Raw genomic sequence first — 17,313 nt, forward strand, 5'->3', positions numbered from 1 at the left:
TGGAGGACTGCACCGCCTTTGATGGCGTTCAGGCCTCTCAACCTATCGCATAGAAAGATAGGTTTCATCAAAATTACCTATTCATCAAATTGTTTAGTAAAATAACATAAAAAATGATGAACTTCAAAACTCTAACCGTAGTAGCATCATCTAAGATTAGATTTTTAATCATTTGATAAAACAGTTTGATGGATTAAAAAACTACCTATTTAACATTTTTGACTCTATTTTGATCCCTTGTTAACTTCGATAGGATATTTAAGTGGTATTTGATTAAATGATGAGAATGACTATAGATATGAATTTGATAGTAAAATGAAATGAAAATAAGAATGGAAATGAAACCACTAGTTAGGATTTGATTGATTTTCATAAACCTAGTAATCATTTCCAAATTATCATTTTCAAACTCACAATTCAAACACCACCTTTTACTATCATTTCATTCTCTCATTCCCAAATCCATCAACCAAACACCTCCTTAGTGTTGTAACATATGAGAGGATAGCTGGATAGCAGATTTTAAATAAATAGATGAAATTCAAAATCCTTGATTAGTAGAATTTGTAGTGTTTAAACAATAACAGCTACCCAAAACGACCAGCTGGGTGACACAAAGGATTACTGACAAACAGATTCCAAACATGAAACATATAGTATCTTTGGCTACCGAATAAACTTCATTTCCTGCTAGACAATAGCTTTCAGAGGTATTATACTATACATGATGTCAGAGGCTATCAATAAAGGATCGTGTTGGCGATGAAGAAACTACTAAAATCTATATGCCAAAGGCTTGCAAAAAGAATGAACTCTAGGGATGACTGTCAAAACCTGACGTCCACATGATTGAAGACAGTGGGTCGTGATCATAAAAAACTTGTGTTCAGTTTATCAGCTCTGTTCCAGCTGCAAAAATAAAAGACAGCAGGAGTTAACACATAACAATAACTATGACAAAGAAATCTAAAACCAAGGGGGGAAAAAGATGAATACGCTTGCAAAACAATACTTTATAGAACTCCAATGAATAGTATCGAAGGTTTTGTTTAATTGCTAGATTAGATTGGACAACAAAGGATGCCATTGAGGAACAATTCGAAGTCCCAATACCTGGAGTTTTCTAGAAGTGCCTAATTAACAAGACAGTCCTAGCTCATTTGCAACATCATATACAACCTAAAAACAAGGTTTCAAAAGGCGTGAGTAGACATTATGCAGTCCACCCAAAGCATAGAATGTGTATACTGGAGTATATACAATCAGCACTAATACTAATTGCTAAACAATATTTTATTACAATATTTATATTGATATTTAAAAAATTTATCACTCGAAATAGTACGACTTGCAAACTGCCAAAATAGGATAAGTTGGACCTTTTAGTCAGTTTAGTTCAACCTACAAAAACGGTTTTTCAAATGCATATGCAGGCCACTTATGATACAGCATATATGCCTAAAACACATGGCATCGGTTATAGTCTAATTGTTCTTAAAGTAAAAGTACATGATTGATAGTATAAGCGAAGAAATAGTATTACTGCATTCAATTATGGAAAACTGACGGCTACATGATGCACTATTTAATAAACTGACATAAATAGAAGGAAATACATATACCAATATGTTAAACTTAAATAAACCATTGTGAATCAAGAAGATGTCAGGGATGGATTCCGAATAATCATTGATGAACTGGAAGAATCACCACAAATCAACATGAATTATCAAATAATCCCTTTCCTTTAACAATAACAATGGTTTACAGTTGTCCACCATTCTGGCAACATACATCAAAAGCTTCTGAATAGATGAAAGTTTTAGGTATTTCTTTGTTTAAATGAACTTTATTATACATGTATATTTCAGATTGAAAGATAGACTCAATGATTTTACATATGTATTTTACCCTTTTTATAAATCACATTCTAACTAGTAAGAGAGAAACCAACTCTAAAGATATAAAATTTAAATGGTTAAATCAGATATCTTAAGACAAGATAATTCCATTAACTTTTATAGAGAACAAGTATGGCGGTGCATTGAATGGCTAAAGTATTTATGGCATAAATGCAATGTTCCGAAAATTAGATCGAAGAACAATCCAACAAGATTACTGATATTGGCTGAACTGGTCGAACCGGTTGACAGGAAAATGACACCATAACCATCATATATATATATATATAAACAGAATTATATCCATACCCTATGTATATAAACTCATACTAATACAATAAAAAAGGTAAGCTTGCACCGACACCAAGTTGAACTGCCCCTTTTGTGAGAGGGTAACACAACCACCAAACCAAAGAGCCAATAACTTAAAAGGAGTCAATTACCAGTTTTTACAGCAAACGGTTTTCCAATCAAACAAGATCAGATTTGTTGCTGGTTCCTAGTTTAACCGATTGAGACCAGTGGGCCCAGTTTTAAAAACATTGCAAAATTGGCTCATGTCAAAGACTATTATCTAGCATATGGATGGCATAAATGGTCAATCAATCTCTAATTTTATTTTGATAACATTGATCAGGTTTGCTATTTAAAATAGAAGCACAATATTGATTTCTTGAAAGCAGACAATTTAAGTCCATCTGATAGTTCTTGCTGCAGGCACTTTTAAAACAAATTTAGCAAGAATTAATTACTTAATAATTAATCGCTAATTATTATTTAAATCAATCATTCAGATAAGTTAATTTAATTTAAATACAATTATTAATAGTGAAAGTCAAATTACTAGTAATATCACATGTACATATAATAGACAATATTAGATTATTAACATATTTTATAAACAATCAAATACCAGATCAAATAATCTAAGAATATTATATTATTAAATGATATATTTTAATGCCATACAGTAATATGCTGATAATCAATAATGCACATAATGAAATAACATTTTTCAAAAGTAGCTGATCATTAAAATAGTAAACCTAGTTGTAAAGGCATGCATCAAAGGGCGCACCCTATCCATGCTCCTTCCAAATTAAGAGCAAAGTATGCAAGTATATTATGTTAAAACATGGAGACAGTCTAGCTGAAATTCTTCAGCAACAATGGCTGATATATTTCTCTTCCAATCGTGGTTGGAGGTGCAGCATTACAGACATTATGTAGAACATAGAAAAACTAAAGATGAAAGTGATAGAAATGGAATATATTATAAAACTAATATCCCACTTCGAGCCCTCAGTGAAGGATGTTTGTTTGCTCACATTGATGGAAAAATGAACTTTAATAATTCTAGTATTCATTGCTCAGGAATACCAAAAATGAAATTGGCTAAATTTGGTAATATAGCATGCTTTATTATATATATAGTTAAAAAAGACATGAAAATAGTCTATGATGGAATAAGGCGATGCGCTCGTCCCCAACGCCTCCGTCAGCCTATCCTAGGCCAACAAGGAAAAGGTAAATCATAGGTGGCTACCAGCCTTAAACAGTTGAATAGCGCAAAGGGGAGGGCAGACACCCGACTACTAGCCAGAATTTAACCCCAGACCTTATGATGACAACACCACTATGTGCTAGTCAACTGTCCGTCCCGAGGGGATGACATGAAAAATAGTTCATACATGTACTCCTGGAGGTTTGTCAAAGGTTGTAGTCCATGCCATAAGAAAATAACTGCGTCACCAAAAGGAAAAACAATGGTAACAAGAGGACATGGATCACACTTTACAGGAAACTGCCATAACTAGTGCAAGATTGTATTCTTTGTAAGGAAACTATTACAAAGTATAGAGTCAACTTTACCATATGCCTAATGTGAACAATATGAAACTAAACCCACTACATATGATTACAATAACTTATACATTTAACATTCCCCTCAAGTTGAAGTAAGATTTGATCTATAATCAGATTGATGTATAACTAGAACATATGGACCAAGACATGATTAAAGCCAAAAAAACATAAATAAAGTTTTCATAAAACACACAAGCATTAACTCCTTGACATCAGAGCAACACATTTACAAAGCAAGGACAATGGTACTTGATTAATAAGGTGATATTGGTTTACTGGGTTTAGCCTCACATTAACAGTTCTAGGTGTAGAGGATTACTACCAAGTTTATATATACCCATTTAATAATTATAGCATTAAAGGCATCAACCACAAGACAAGACTACTGCTTTGCTGACGTCCTCCTTGACGATAAGGCCTCTCTTAGCGGTTGGGCATCCTCCTTACACATCTTCAGAAACTCACCACACATCCTTAACTGCACCACACATCCTTGAGCATCCTCAACAACCCAATGCCTTCGATCATATGCCTTTGGCCAGCATCCTCAGCAACCTCATTGACATTTCTAGTTTATATTCCTTTACCTGGAATAACTTTGTCCAAACCCAACATCTGTTAGGTCCTCATCTCTCAGCAACAACTCTTGTCTTATAGCCCTCTTCAACCAGAACACCTTCAAATGAGACAGCATTTGTTGATCTCAAGAGAAATTGCTAAAAGAAAATGCTCAGTATAACCAGATTACTACAGGATTGTAAGCTACTGTGAGTGTGTATTATTGAATTACATTATTGTTCACTATTCCCACAGTTAGAATTATAAAGTAGCATTGATTCATTCCTTAACTCTATCCAACATGTAGCACTTCTATTTTGGCTTTAGAGTTTCATTTAATCTCCAAATATGTTTTTGAACTTGAGATTGATAGTGTGCATCCCTATGTGGAGTATTCACTTGTTGCATTAGCAAAACAATTGCTGACTCAGCTTCTACACTTCTCTTGCTATATAAAGCTTTTAAATCTCTGTTCGAATAATTTTCTGGTAATGTTCAAAGTGGCGAGTAATTTAATATCTATTTTCTAATCATCAGGGCAATTTTATTTTGGAATACTTTGGTTCTTTATAATGCAATTTGTCACAATATGATGTGAAATAAGATATTCTTACAATTCCAATGAAGGAGATTTTCTTTTTTTGACTTATTTATCTATTTAAAATGATCCTTACAATTCATAATTCAATACACCTCCAAAATGATTCAAGATTTGAACCTTGAGATTATATGTATACAAAGACAAATTGGGATGTTAATTACTATGTTTTCTTATTATTATTTATTTTATATATTATGTGATCAACATAAACCCTAAATTATAATAATTTGTATTGTTAATATTAACAGGATTATTGTTTGCAAACAAGTTTTAAATTAGATTTAAGTTAATTTATATTGATTTTGTAATTAACAATTTCAAATTGAACCAAAACAAAAACAAGTTTTAGTGTAGTTTCAAGCCTAACCAAAACAATTTTGGTTGATTTCAGTTTGAATATTTCCAAACTGAAATATTTCAGATTGGTTTTTGTTTTCCTCTTAACTGACAAATTGAATTGTGCCCCCTAGGTTACTCTAATGCGATGAGAGGGACGAGCAAAAAAGTGAAAAGAAGAAATACAGAATAATGCAAGATCAGAAAGAAACAGGGAGAAGAAGAAGCAATAGTAGATGTCTGCAAAGCGGACTCTCACATCTGCCGAGATCCACTTGTAGGCTGCCAGGTGAAGAGGAATGCTGGAAAAATTGTCAATGGATGGGCAAATTGGCAAAGAAGAAGAGGGTGCTGCAGATCTGAAGGAAGGCACACTATCAAAATGGCAAAGAAATCATCATTGGAAACTAGATCCGGAGGAAGAAAATGATGGAAGAATAAGAAAACTCCATTTAAGAGACATGAAAATAATCAAGAGAACAAAAGATACAGGTTAGCAGGAAGAGAAAAGAAGAGAAACAAATCTGCCCAGTGCAAAGATATGAAGCTGCAGGGATGAAGTAAACAGATCTTATCTAAGGTGGACTCCCTTCTAGCTCCTATGAGAATTTGACACAAAAGGCAGAGGTTGCAGCACAGGCTCACGATGAAGAAGACAACTGGAACAAAAGGGGATGGAGTCTATCACCATTGCTTTTGAACCCACAAAAAAGAACATGGTGGAAGCATGTCTGATAGCAACCAGAAACAGCAAGGAACCAAGAGAGGGGATTGGTGATCTTGTGCCTTCAGTCACAGTTGGCAGCTTCCATGTGGGAATTGACCTCCAAAGGAGGTCATTTAAGAGCTTCCATTAGCATTGGGGTTATCAGCAATAAAGGCAGGCATAGCAAGTTTCAGTTTGGGAAGAAGTCACTACAGTGCAGGAGATAATACTTCGAGAGGAACTTGAAGGCATACTAGGACGCAAGCAGAGAGATCATAGAGAAGGAGATGGAGATATCACAGAGATGGATAGATCACACCAAAAGAAGACATGGAAGGGATGCCATCAAAAGTATTCCCTAAGGGATGACCTTTTAGAATACTAAGTCCTAAAAGGTTTCCTATAAGAGATATTATCGCGCGCACACACACTATACACACACACACACACACACACACTATATATATATATATAGTGTGTGTGTGTGTGTGATTTAATATCTCAATGTATGTTTAACAAATACAATGAACAAGCATACAAGCACAAAAAAGTGGGATTTCTAAACTTAGTATAAAACAGAAGGATGATATAAAGAATGGGGGGAAAATACAGCATATCCAAAAGTTAGCTAAATTAAAAAAGCTCAATATAAAATAGCTGTCATCTTACCAATCCTGCAGGACAGGCACAAGGAACTACCAGTGGACGCTTTGCTAATTAGAATGTGGAATCTCTTAATTGAAAGAATGTTCTAAGTCCAGCTAAATTTCAACTTGCAGACGAAAATTTGGTTCAGCCAGAAAAAATTTCCCTCGCCAAACTGCAAAAGACAGGGGGAAGAAACTTTATCCAAGTCATCTAACAACCTTCCAAACTATACAGCATCATAAAATAAATGACTAAATGGACGTGGAACAAACTGATTCTGGTACGACAATAATACCAAGTTAAACAATTAGGTAACTGTTGGCTCAATGGCCTCTGCCACTGCTTCTGTTTTACTATCTTTGATTATCTGAAGAAGTTCCAAAGGAGTTGCTGCAGGGTCTAGCTCAAAATATCCCTTGGGAGAATTCTCAGCTTCTTCACCAGTCAATAAATGTGAAGGTACTTGATGTGAAAACCGAAACATCTCTTCTTTCTGGATTCGCTTTACTTGCTTGGGATCTGTGTTACGACTAAATACTGTTCTAAATTCAGAAATTTTCACCAAAGGGATAATAGATACACCATGTTCTTCATTATAATCTTCAAGTACTTCTACCATATCATACTTGTAGATAACATCATCAGGAGTATGTTCATTCCATTCTGGAGACCAATTTCTGTAAAGCGCCCAGGTTTCACCTTTTCTTGGGACAATTTTTATGATACCACGAGGTCCCTTTTCCCACGTAACCTTGTGCGAGAAAATATTGATTGTATCAGTCACCTCATATCGTCCTATTCTAAAATCACCACAGCTCTTTGGAAAACCAGAAGCAACCCAATTCAAAGGGCCAAATTCACTATTGGATTTTGATGTCAAAAAACTAAAGCGGATTTTGAAAGGATTCAAAGTGATAACTTTCTGAACTAGCGCATAGTAACGAGGCATACCATCCTCATCATCATATGTAGCCCATATTTCATCACCTCGAAAAGCTTTCTCTGATCGATCATTATCAAAATCATGAAAATCTGCATCAGGAACATCGATTGACATTGGTTCATTAGTCTCATCATCTGACTCAGTGGATTGGGAATTAGGTGGTTTGTTCTCATTAAGACATTGAATGGTGTCATTCTGTGGCTCAAGAGTCTGTTTTTGACCAGTAGCATCCCCATGTGCTACATCTTTGCCCTCATCTTTACCAGTTTCACAGAGCTTTTGTTTCTTCTTAACATTTTCTTTCTCATCAAGTTTCATAGAGGCAGTAGATTTCCACTCTTTTAACTTCTCTTTTATTGCTGACTTAGTCATCTCAATCCACATCTTCCTAGTATTAAAAAGACAGAACTGTATGTATGGATTGTTTGCTCTCTCAGCCATTCTGGTCTTTAATAAGTCACCACAATTTCCACCCACTTCATTTGTCCCAGATGAATGAAACTGTTGTGTCAGAACAGCTCTTTTGTCACTCCCAGGATCATGACTAATGCCTCGCCCTTGTGTTACACGAATATCAACACTTTGACCTGCATTAGGTGCTCCAGAGGGATTAGTATTTTTCTTGAGAGCATTATTCTTCCTGCGAAGAGACACATCCCTTCTAGCTGCTGCCTGTGCCTCTTCACGTTTTCTTCTTACTTTCTCATAAGTCTGATGGACAACATTTGCAGCCTGTGCAGCAGCAGCTGAAGAGGCAGTAGCACTAGCAACTCCTGCACTTCGAGAAAAAGAACGCCATTGGAAATTTGAGTTAGTGAAAGAGCCTGGATTTGCTCCATTCTGGAGCCCAGTAGTTTCTTTCCCCTGAGGCATTGAGTTACTGCTCACTTGACCAGAGGCATTTTTGCTGGGAGCACTATGGTTGTCGTTTGGTTGACTCTGCTGAGAAATTGGCACCGAGTTTACAAATTGGTTGGAAGGAGACTTTGTCTCTTTAGCTAGAAAAGGTTCGTGGCAACTAGGACATAGAAGAGTATGATTAAGGTAGACCTTGAGATACTCATACTGCATGTTGCACTTATTACAAGATGTCCAAAATGTTTCAGGTGCTGATGGCTTGTGAGACGGATTGGTGGTCGCGGAAACCACCCTAGTGCTACCATTCCCCATGTGTGCTTTTACAGTGTTCTTGGAGAATTTGTAAAACCCATTAAAGTTACCAGGAACAGTTTGATTTTTGGTTGGTTGGAAAGATTTCTGCACTTTTTGGTCATACAGCATTCTCCTAGATTTATCAGATAAGACACTCCATGCCTCTGAAATTAGCTTAAAAGCACCCTCAGCACCAACAGATTTATTCTTGTCCGGATGAAGCAGTAGCGCCAACTTCCTATACTGTTTCTTCACTGTATCTTCATCTGCTGTAGAACTCACGCGGAGAATAGAATACCAGTCGTTCTCCCCGTTAGCTTTATGTTCAGACGCAATATAAACATCAAGAGTTGATATCAACTGGATCACGCCTTCAAAAGCAGGAAAGAGATTTTGAGCCTTCAAGGCAAATTTCTTGGCACCCATATAATCCTTTTCCATGAACTTTTTTTCAGCAATCGCTTTTGCCCTAAGGGCTTCATCCTTGTTGCATTCCATTTTCCAACCTTCTTCGGGCGATCACAAAGCTTCACTTTCCTGATAGATTTCAGCAAGTAAGGTCAAATTAAACGTGATATAAAGCTAGCAGGATGTCTCATACGAATCATTTGACCATAAAACTCTACAAAATATGTCAAACGCGATGAATTCCTAACCCGCAAATTAATGAGCAACCCAACTGTCGGCCAAACTACAAAGACATCATTGAAAAATCGCTACCTTACTAAAAAAAATAAAATAAAAACACGAACTCTCAACACATCGGCATTGCGAAGAGTTGCAAGGCTCGAACACTCGCTTTACACCCAGAACCACGGGCAAACGATCAACAAAAGTAATGAGAAAAGCCAAAGGACACGACGCGAGCGGAAAGACTGGGAGTTTGGAATCATGAACACGAACCGGCCGGGGGAAAATTGCGACTTTCCTCCAGAGAACCGTCGAAACCCTAAACTGCACGATCTCCGGCGACCAACGACGACGGCAAATAAATCGGATGCAGCGATGAGAGGAAGAGATTACAAAATGGGAGGAATCGAAGGCGACGGCAGTGATTTGAGGCGGCTTGATCGCCAATTTGATTTCCGCCCAAATCAGAAATGGGAAGCCCAAACCAAAGGTTACAAACCCCGCTCTTCCTCTCTCTCTCTTATACGATGAAGTACCAAAATACCCAAATGAGAGGCACAAGAGAGAGATGAGTCCTCTTTACTTTTGGACTCCATTTATAGCAAAAATTTCTAACCCTAACCTAACCAACCCTTGAAAAAATCTATATTACCCAAAAAAAAAAAATAAAAAATAAAAACTAACTAGAGTTAAGTTCCAACCCTAGCTATGGTCTATACTCTTAAGTATTTAGTATTTACTTGCATTCTATATTAATTTATTCTTTTTTAATGTATAAAAATAGTATTGCTAACTTGATTTAGGTTGTTTGAAATGAATACGTAAAGCGCTCGAATTCTAGATCTCTGATTTATTATTAAAAAGTTTAATCATGACATTTTATTTCGGAGTAAATAGACATGTCAAATGAATATTTAAGAGATCAATTAAGCAAAAATAATTTTACACTCGAATATCCATTCCACTTGCTACTTCATGGTGAGAGTAAGGGTTAAAGTTAGAGTAATTCTGAGTTGGGTTAAATTAACTATGGTATGGTAAGAAGTATGATATAGTATGAGTGGTTAATTCTTGAGTTGGGCTAACTGAGGTCAAGTTAGAGAAGAGTATCAAGGACCACTCGAAAAGCTACTCTATTCCTCTTCTTTTAAGAATGATAGTTGATTAACAATTGAAACAGTTCGACTTTTTGTCAATTGTCTATTAAATATATCACTCATTTATATGTATTATTTGAAATCATATTTAAAGTCTGATCATTCTATTTATTTTCTTAAAAACTTAATTATTTTATCTTAGACAAAGACACAATTCACTTGTCACTATATCTCTAGCATCATACTGACTAACGTAATGGACAGGAATTGATTATCAGAAATAGACGATCTAAGTTTTATTTTATCGTGTGTTTATGTATTTATATTTAAGATCGATAGGGAAATTGTTAAAATAGTGAATCTATCATATTCTAATGTTATCAGACTACAAGCTGCCTATCGAATTTCCTAAAGAATCTGTATCAAAGTGATCTATGATGTTGCAATGAGAGACATGAGGTTTCGTCCAATAAATAGAGAACACACACTGCTTCGAGAATAAAAATAAAGAGAGTGAATGAATGACTTTAAAAAATAAGGATAGTAGAAAGATTTTCAAGTGGATTGTATCCCTTTACCATCTCACACTCTGAGGGAATATTTCTTTTGGAGAGTAATAGATTTAATTTAAGTAATTATGGAGAATATTTCTTTTTCAAAAAAAAGATAATTGTTTTGTAAAATTGAATAATTCATTGCTCACATATGCCCTACTTCTACCACTCCTCTTCTTCCTCCATTAAATAATCATAAGCTTTTTCTATACTCAAACAAGTAGGAGGAGGTTGGAGATCATGATAGATGATGACAATTGTCAAGGTCCATGACTCAAATATTGAGCGAGAATTGAGAGTGCTGTGAGCGATGGTTGATAGCTCGATCATGTAATTTATTATCTTCAAACTCATAACTTTTAGATTTTAGTTTGCTAATCAAATTATTATACTTTTATTCCATCGATAATGCATTATTGTGTAATTTGCACCATAGTAATACATCTGTGAGGAAGAGATCACGAAGTGGGAGGATTCAACAACGATGGCGGGCCATTTGATTTGATCGCTAAATTGATCTCCGCCCATAGAATGGGAAGCCTGATAAAATGTTAGAAAAAAAAATTACGATAAACTTAGTTTTATTCACTATACCTAAGGGTGACTGATTTTATTTCACGAAAGTTTTTTATCGGTCATCAAGATAAATTGAGAAGTGCGCATGACGGTAAACTCAGAAGTCCAATATCTTTGATTGTGCGCCCCATTTTGATAAAATATTATAAACAAGAGGGAGCTACATTTTATTAACTTGGGCTCTCCAAACGGTGAGCCGCTTTTTATTTTTTTAATGGTTTAATGGTTCTTGCAGCTATTTTAATGACACCTCCTTTTTAATTATTTAATGGTTTAATAGTTTCGGTAATTTGTAAGTACGCTGTGATGATTTTGATGTGATCAACTTGTTAGGACCAAAAGTAGCTAGAGGGGGGGTGAATAACTCGTCGCGTTCGCTCATTGCTCGGCGTTGCTTGGCGTTGCTTGTTTCTTCAAAGATGTGCAGCGGAAATACAAAGAAACAATCACACAACGCTAACACGGTTGGTTTACTTGGTATCCACCTCACAAGAGGTGACTAATCCAAGGATTCACACTAACACACACACCCTCCACTAAATAAAACTCTCTTTTGTGGTAACTACCAAGGGCGGAGAAGCCCTACAAGACTCAATACAAGAAGAGAGGGAAAGGATACAAGAAATACAAGCTTACAATGAGTATAAACCCTAACCCTAGCTTCTCTTCTTGGCTTTGATCCGCCTCTTGACTTGGAGAACTTCCAAGATCCTTCAAGAACTGGCGATCTGAGCTTTGTAAGTGCTGTGGAGGAGCTGGCGAGAGATCTGGAGTGAATCGGAGAAGAGATGTCGAAGACAACGTTCGCCTGCGGCTATAAACCCGACGCAACGGTCGGATCCCGATCGATTCGAATGTTCCCAATCGATCGGGGAGGCTTTGGATCGATCCACGGATCGATCCAGAGCGCCTCTGTGCTCTGGGAAAAACGCCTGGATCGATCCATGGATCGATCCAGCGCTTATCGCGCGAAGCAGCCGCGTCCCAATCGATCCACTGATCGATTGGGACATCTGGATCGATCCACGGATCGATCCAGAGGCTCTCTGTTCGCTTAGGAAAGGCCTGGATCGATCCACTGATCGATCCAGCACTTGGTTTTTGCCCAAAACCAAGTCCCAAGCCTCTCAAACCAACATCCGGTCAACCTTGACCTGTTGGTACATCATGCCTAGCATCTGGTCACTCCTTTGACCTGCTAGGACTTCCCACCAAGTGTCTGGTCAATCCCTTTGACCCACTTGGACTTTTCTATTCATGCCAAGTATCTGGTCACTCCCTTGACCTACTTGGACTTTCATCAGATTTCCTCGTGCCAAGTATCCAGTCAATCCTTTGACCTACTTGGACTTCCCAACACCAGATGTCCGATTATCCTTGATCCATCTGGATTTTTCCTTGCCTGGCTTCACTCACCAGGACTTTCACCTAGCTTCACTCACTAGGGTTTTCCATCTGCCTAGCTTCACTCACTAGGGCTTTCACCTGGCTTCACTCACCAGGACTTTCACCTAGCTTCACTCACTAGGGTTTTCAATCTGCCTAGCTTCACTCACTAGGACTTTTCTTCTGCCTGGCTTCACTCACCGGAACTTCCATTCTACCTAACATCCCAGTTAGGACTTCCCAGTCAAGTATCCGGTCAACCTTGACCTACTTGACTCTTCTTCAATCAATTTCTTATTGCCAAACATCTAAACTCAAACCAAGACTCAGCTTGGTCAACCAGGTCAACCTTGACCTGAGGGATGTTGCACCAACAATCTCCCCCTTTTTGATGTTTGACAATACCACAATAACACTTACAATACCACATGTAAGTTAGGCTAATCCTATAGCCTCAATCTTCATGCCACTAGGTAATGAACACATAAATTAAGCTCTTCATTCTCCCCCTAAGAGGGCACACTCCCTCTAGGTAATGAAAGCCTAACTTACACTCATTCACAGGTCCTTTCATTCTCCCCCTATTGGCACACATCAACCCTTCTTTGGGCACACATCAACCCATGCCCCAATTTTGGGTACACATCAACAAATCCATTTGTTGACGACTCTCCCCCTGAAGAGTTGCTCATCGTTGTTCACAACATCACTCGTTGTGATCAACACGATAATGAAGGTCCCATACCCTTCATTTATCCTTAACTTCTCCCTCAATGTAGACAAATACCCAACCTTGAGCATTTTCTAACCACTTGAGTTCCCACTTGAAATAATGAGGATATCCACTCCCCATTTCAAGTTCAAAAGCTCATACATGACCATTTTCTTTAAAGAAGGTTAACCACCTTCCAAGGTTCATGAAAAATAATTTTTCATGTCTTTAAAGAGTCCCTCCCCCTAAAGACATGGTGGTAACTTCTGTCATTGCACCAACAATGACTTGGAATCCCTAAACCTTTAGGAAACTCAAATTTAGAAGTTTTGAGGTTCAAATACTCAAAATTTGAAACAAACCTCAACCTAAACTTCAATGAGGCCTTCCTTAACCAATCCATCCTTGTTTTCACATGAAAACACCCTTTGTATGTATACAAATGTATTTTAGGGGTTTGGAATGGTTACCTAGACTCAAAGAGGTTCAAAGATGCTGAAATCAGGCCTTCCCAGCCAAAATCAGCAACTTGGATCGATTGGAGTTGGGTTCCAATCGATTGAACCTTTCTGAATCGATCCACTGATCGATTCAGACTACCTGGATCGATCCAGCGAGCTTCTGCTCGCGGGAGACTTGCCTTCTGAATCGATCCACGGATCGATTCAGGCACTCCAATCGATCCATGGATCGATCGGAGTTCTGATAGTTGCTGAAATTCCATTTCAGTCAACTTTAGAAACCCCTAGAAAATTCTACAAAAATCCAAAAATCATGAAATTTCGTGTAGACATTATTTAGGGCATATACTATCAAAGAAAAATAGTTTTCTATGAAAATACTTCATATTTTCAAAGATTGACACAAACTTGAAAACTTGCAAAACTTTAGTGTTTTCTTCAAGTTTGTGTCTAACTATTCAATGGTGATTACTATCAAAAGATAGCCTTCACCATGGTTTTTGAAAAGCATCTTTTAAAAACATTTTCAAAACCAATATCCCATCATGTTCCTTGGGCATAATGCACATGACTTGTACATTAACTTTCCCAATGATGGGAAAACACATAACTATGTGTTTTGATAAACCTAAAAACTCAAAAGAATGCACTAAATCAACATCTTGAGCTTTGTTCATCATCCTAACATCTCACTTGTATCTAATGTGCACTAAAGCACATACAAGTCACCTTATAGTTTTTGTGAGATGTAGATTTTGGTTTTGCCCTAATCTAGGGATCATGCATATCTATCTAGGCATTTTAAAGATATTAGACATCCACCTAGAATGTCACTTGTTAATAAGTGTTGTTAAATGTCATTTGTCCTTAATTACAAGGAATTAAACTAATGCATGATAATGTTATGGCATACATCAAAATAAAATAACTTTCAAAAGAAAGATTCCTATAACTATATGATGTATGAATGTCATAACATGGTATTTTTGGATTTTGCATAATAAAATATGAATGCAAAAATAGACATGATGTCATGGCATATGATGGGCAAACAATCATGGCAAGATTTAGCATAAATAAAATATACCTAGATTAACTATCTAAGTATCCTTAAAATCTTAGCTAAACTTACAACTTAAACCTAGATTGCCCTAAAGTGCTTCATGAAAATGCCAAAGCCTAAATTGGCATTTCTAATTCCCTTGATTAATGTATGCCAATTGAAAATAAGCATATCCTCAAATGTTGGCATATTTCATTTTTCCACAAGAGTAGCACTTTTAAATTAAGGCCCGGATCGCCTTAAATTTCCTAAGAACATACCAAAATCCCAACTTGGTAGTTCTTCTGAATTTCCCAATATGTGTCATTTAAGATTAAAATCAATTCTTCCACCATTAGGCACATTTTACTCTTTCAAGGAGTAAATAATAATTCTATTTCATTTTCAAAGGTTAACAAGACCTTGAAAATGCTCCTTGAGTGTCAATTTCCTCAAAGTTGGGTTAACTACCCTTCTAATCAGAGTTGACACTCTCTAACCCATTTATGGGGTAGAGAAAATGCTCCTAGGAACCCAACACCTATTGGTGCTCCTTGGATGCTCTAGGTACTCACTAGGGATAACTTCCCTAGATACCTTCCTAGTGACCTTCTTGGGCTTCTTAGAAGCCTTGGTCACATTTTCTAGGTCAACTCTAGGGATAGCCTCCCTTGTGACCTTGTTAGTGACTTTCTTAGACTTCTTAGAAGTCTTAGTCACTTTGGTTGCAAAGATGCTTCTAGGGATATCTTCCCTTGTATCTTTGACTTGACCTCTAGACTTAGGGTTTGTTCCATAGCTATATGGAACCCTATGATAACTAGGCACATCCCTTTTAGCTTTGGGTTTGTATCCCAAACCTCTATGGCCATTGGATGGCTTTTGTACCCCTAAACCGAGGTTATGCTCATTTTGCCCTTTTAGGATATTTTCCATCATTTTTAGGGTCTTTTCAATTTTATCAAGTCTTGATCTCAAGACTTGATTTTCTATCATTAAATCCTTAGATTTTGATTTTTCATTACACCCATGAGCATTTTTGTTTTTGGGCTTGTATCTATTATCCTTAGTGTTCTTGCCCAAGTGTCCATCTACCTTCCTAACCTTAGGTTGGGTAGTTTTGGCATGTAGGGCCACATGCTTTTCCTTAAAGCCCTCATGCTTCCTATTCTTATGGTAAATCGCATTAAAATGATAAAAAATTGAACTATCATGCTTTTTACCATAATGTAAAGGGGTAGGCTCAATAAAAGATACCTTCTTCTTTACCTTGGAGGCTCCCCCTTGACTAGTGCCTCCTTGAGCCTTGACCACCTTCTTCCCCTTGGGGCATTGACTACGGTAATGCCCCTTTTGATTGCAAGAGAAGCATATAATATGCTCCTTACTCTTCTTTGTGTTGGGGATGATCTCCTTGGGCTTCACCTCGCCTTTTTGTGCCACTTGGCCCTTCTTCTTGGCCAATTTAGGGCACTTGCTCTTGTAGTGCCCATGTTCCCTACACTTAAAGCATATAATATGATTTTTATTATTAATTGAAATATTTATACCTTTGCTTGTAGGGGTGGCATCTTTTCCTTTGGATCCGGAGGTAGAAGCTTCCTCTTGATCGGACCTTGATTCTCCTCCATTTGATTTTTCTTGACTTGTGGAGGTAGAATCTTCTTCCTCCTCTTCGTCTCTTGACCTGGATGTAGAAGCTTCTCCTTCTTCTTGATCCGGCGTCACCAAGGATTGCTCCCCCTCAATCCTAGAAGTGGAGGCTTCATCATCTTGAATATGAAACAAGGAGTATGCTCCCTCCTTGTTTCCTTCGTTGCATTCCCTTGAGGATGAAGCTTCTTGGATTTCCTCTTCTTCGGAGGTTGAGCATCTCTCAACCTCGGAGTCCTCCTCTTGGTCTTGCTCCAAAGAGTCACCCTCTCTGGATACTTCTTGCTCTTGTACAGTGGAGGGGATCTCTTCATGAAGCTTGGCCAATTTGCTCCATAATTCCTTTGCATCTTCAAATTCTCCAATTTTGCAAAGGATGGTGCTTGGCAATAAATTTACCAAAAGCTTGGTCACTTTGTCATTTGCCTTGCACCTTTGAATTTGCTCCGAGCTCCATTTGCTTTTCTTGAGAAGCTTCCCCTTGGAGTTTG

The 17,313-nt window shown here is 37.2% G+C and overlaps 1 protein-coding gene across 3 annotated transcripts; it reads right to left on the minus strand.

Annotated features, from left to right (window-relative positions):
- Nucleotides 1–481: 481 nt before the first annotated feature.
- Nucleotides 482–9,905, minus strand: LOC122016306. 3 transcript variants are annotated; one of them, XM_042573555.1, is made up of 4 exons: nt 9,735–9,905; nt 6,912–9,248; nt 6,638–6,788; nt 482–909 (listed from the first exon to the last, which is right to left on the minus strand). In XM_042573555.1, the coding sequence occupies exon 2, from the start codon at nt 9,207–9,209 to the stop codon at nt 6,924–6,926; it is 2,286 nt and encodes a 761-aa protein (XP_042429489.1). In that variant the 5' UTR covers nt 9,210–9,248; nt 9,735–9,905; the 3' UTR covers nt 482–909; nt 6,638–6,788; nt 6,912–6,923. The 3 variants fall into 3 exon arrangements, with proteins under 3 accessions (XP_042429489.1, XP_042429487.1, XP_042429488.1); XM_042573553.1 differs by having other exon boundaries at nt 9,615–9,905; XM_042573554.1 differs by lacking the exon at nt 482–909 and adding an exon at nt 921–4,443 and having other exon boundaries at nt 9,615–9,905.
- Between the last annotated feature and the right edge of the window lie 7,408 nt (nt 9,906–17,313).

Source organism: Zingiber officinale, chromosome 8B, assembly GCF_018446385.1.
Source record: "Zingiber officinale cultivar Zhangliang chromosome 8B, Zo_v1.1, whole genome shotgun sequence".
In the NCBI taxonomy this organism is placed as follows: Eukaryota; Viridiplantae; Streptophyta; class Magnoliopsida; order Zingiberales; family Zingiberaceae; genus Zingiber; species Zingiber officinale.

What these genes read in the sequence shown, in the direction of transcription:
- LOC122016306 (XM_042573555.1), bottom strand. Translation starts at nt 9,209, where the DNA reads ATGGAATGCAACAAGGATGAAGCCCTTAGGGCAAAAGCGATTGCTGAA.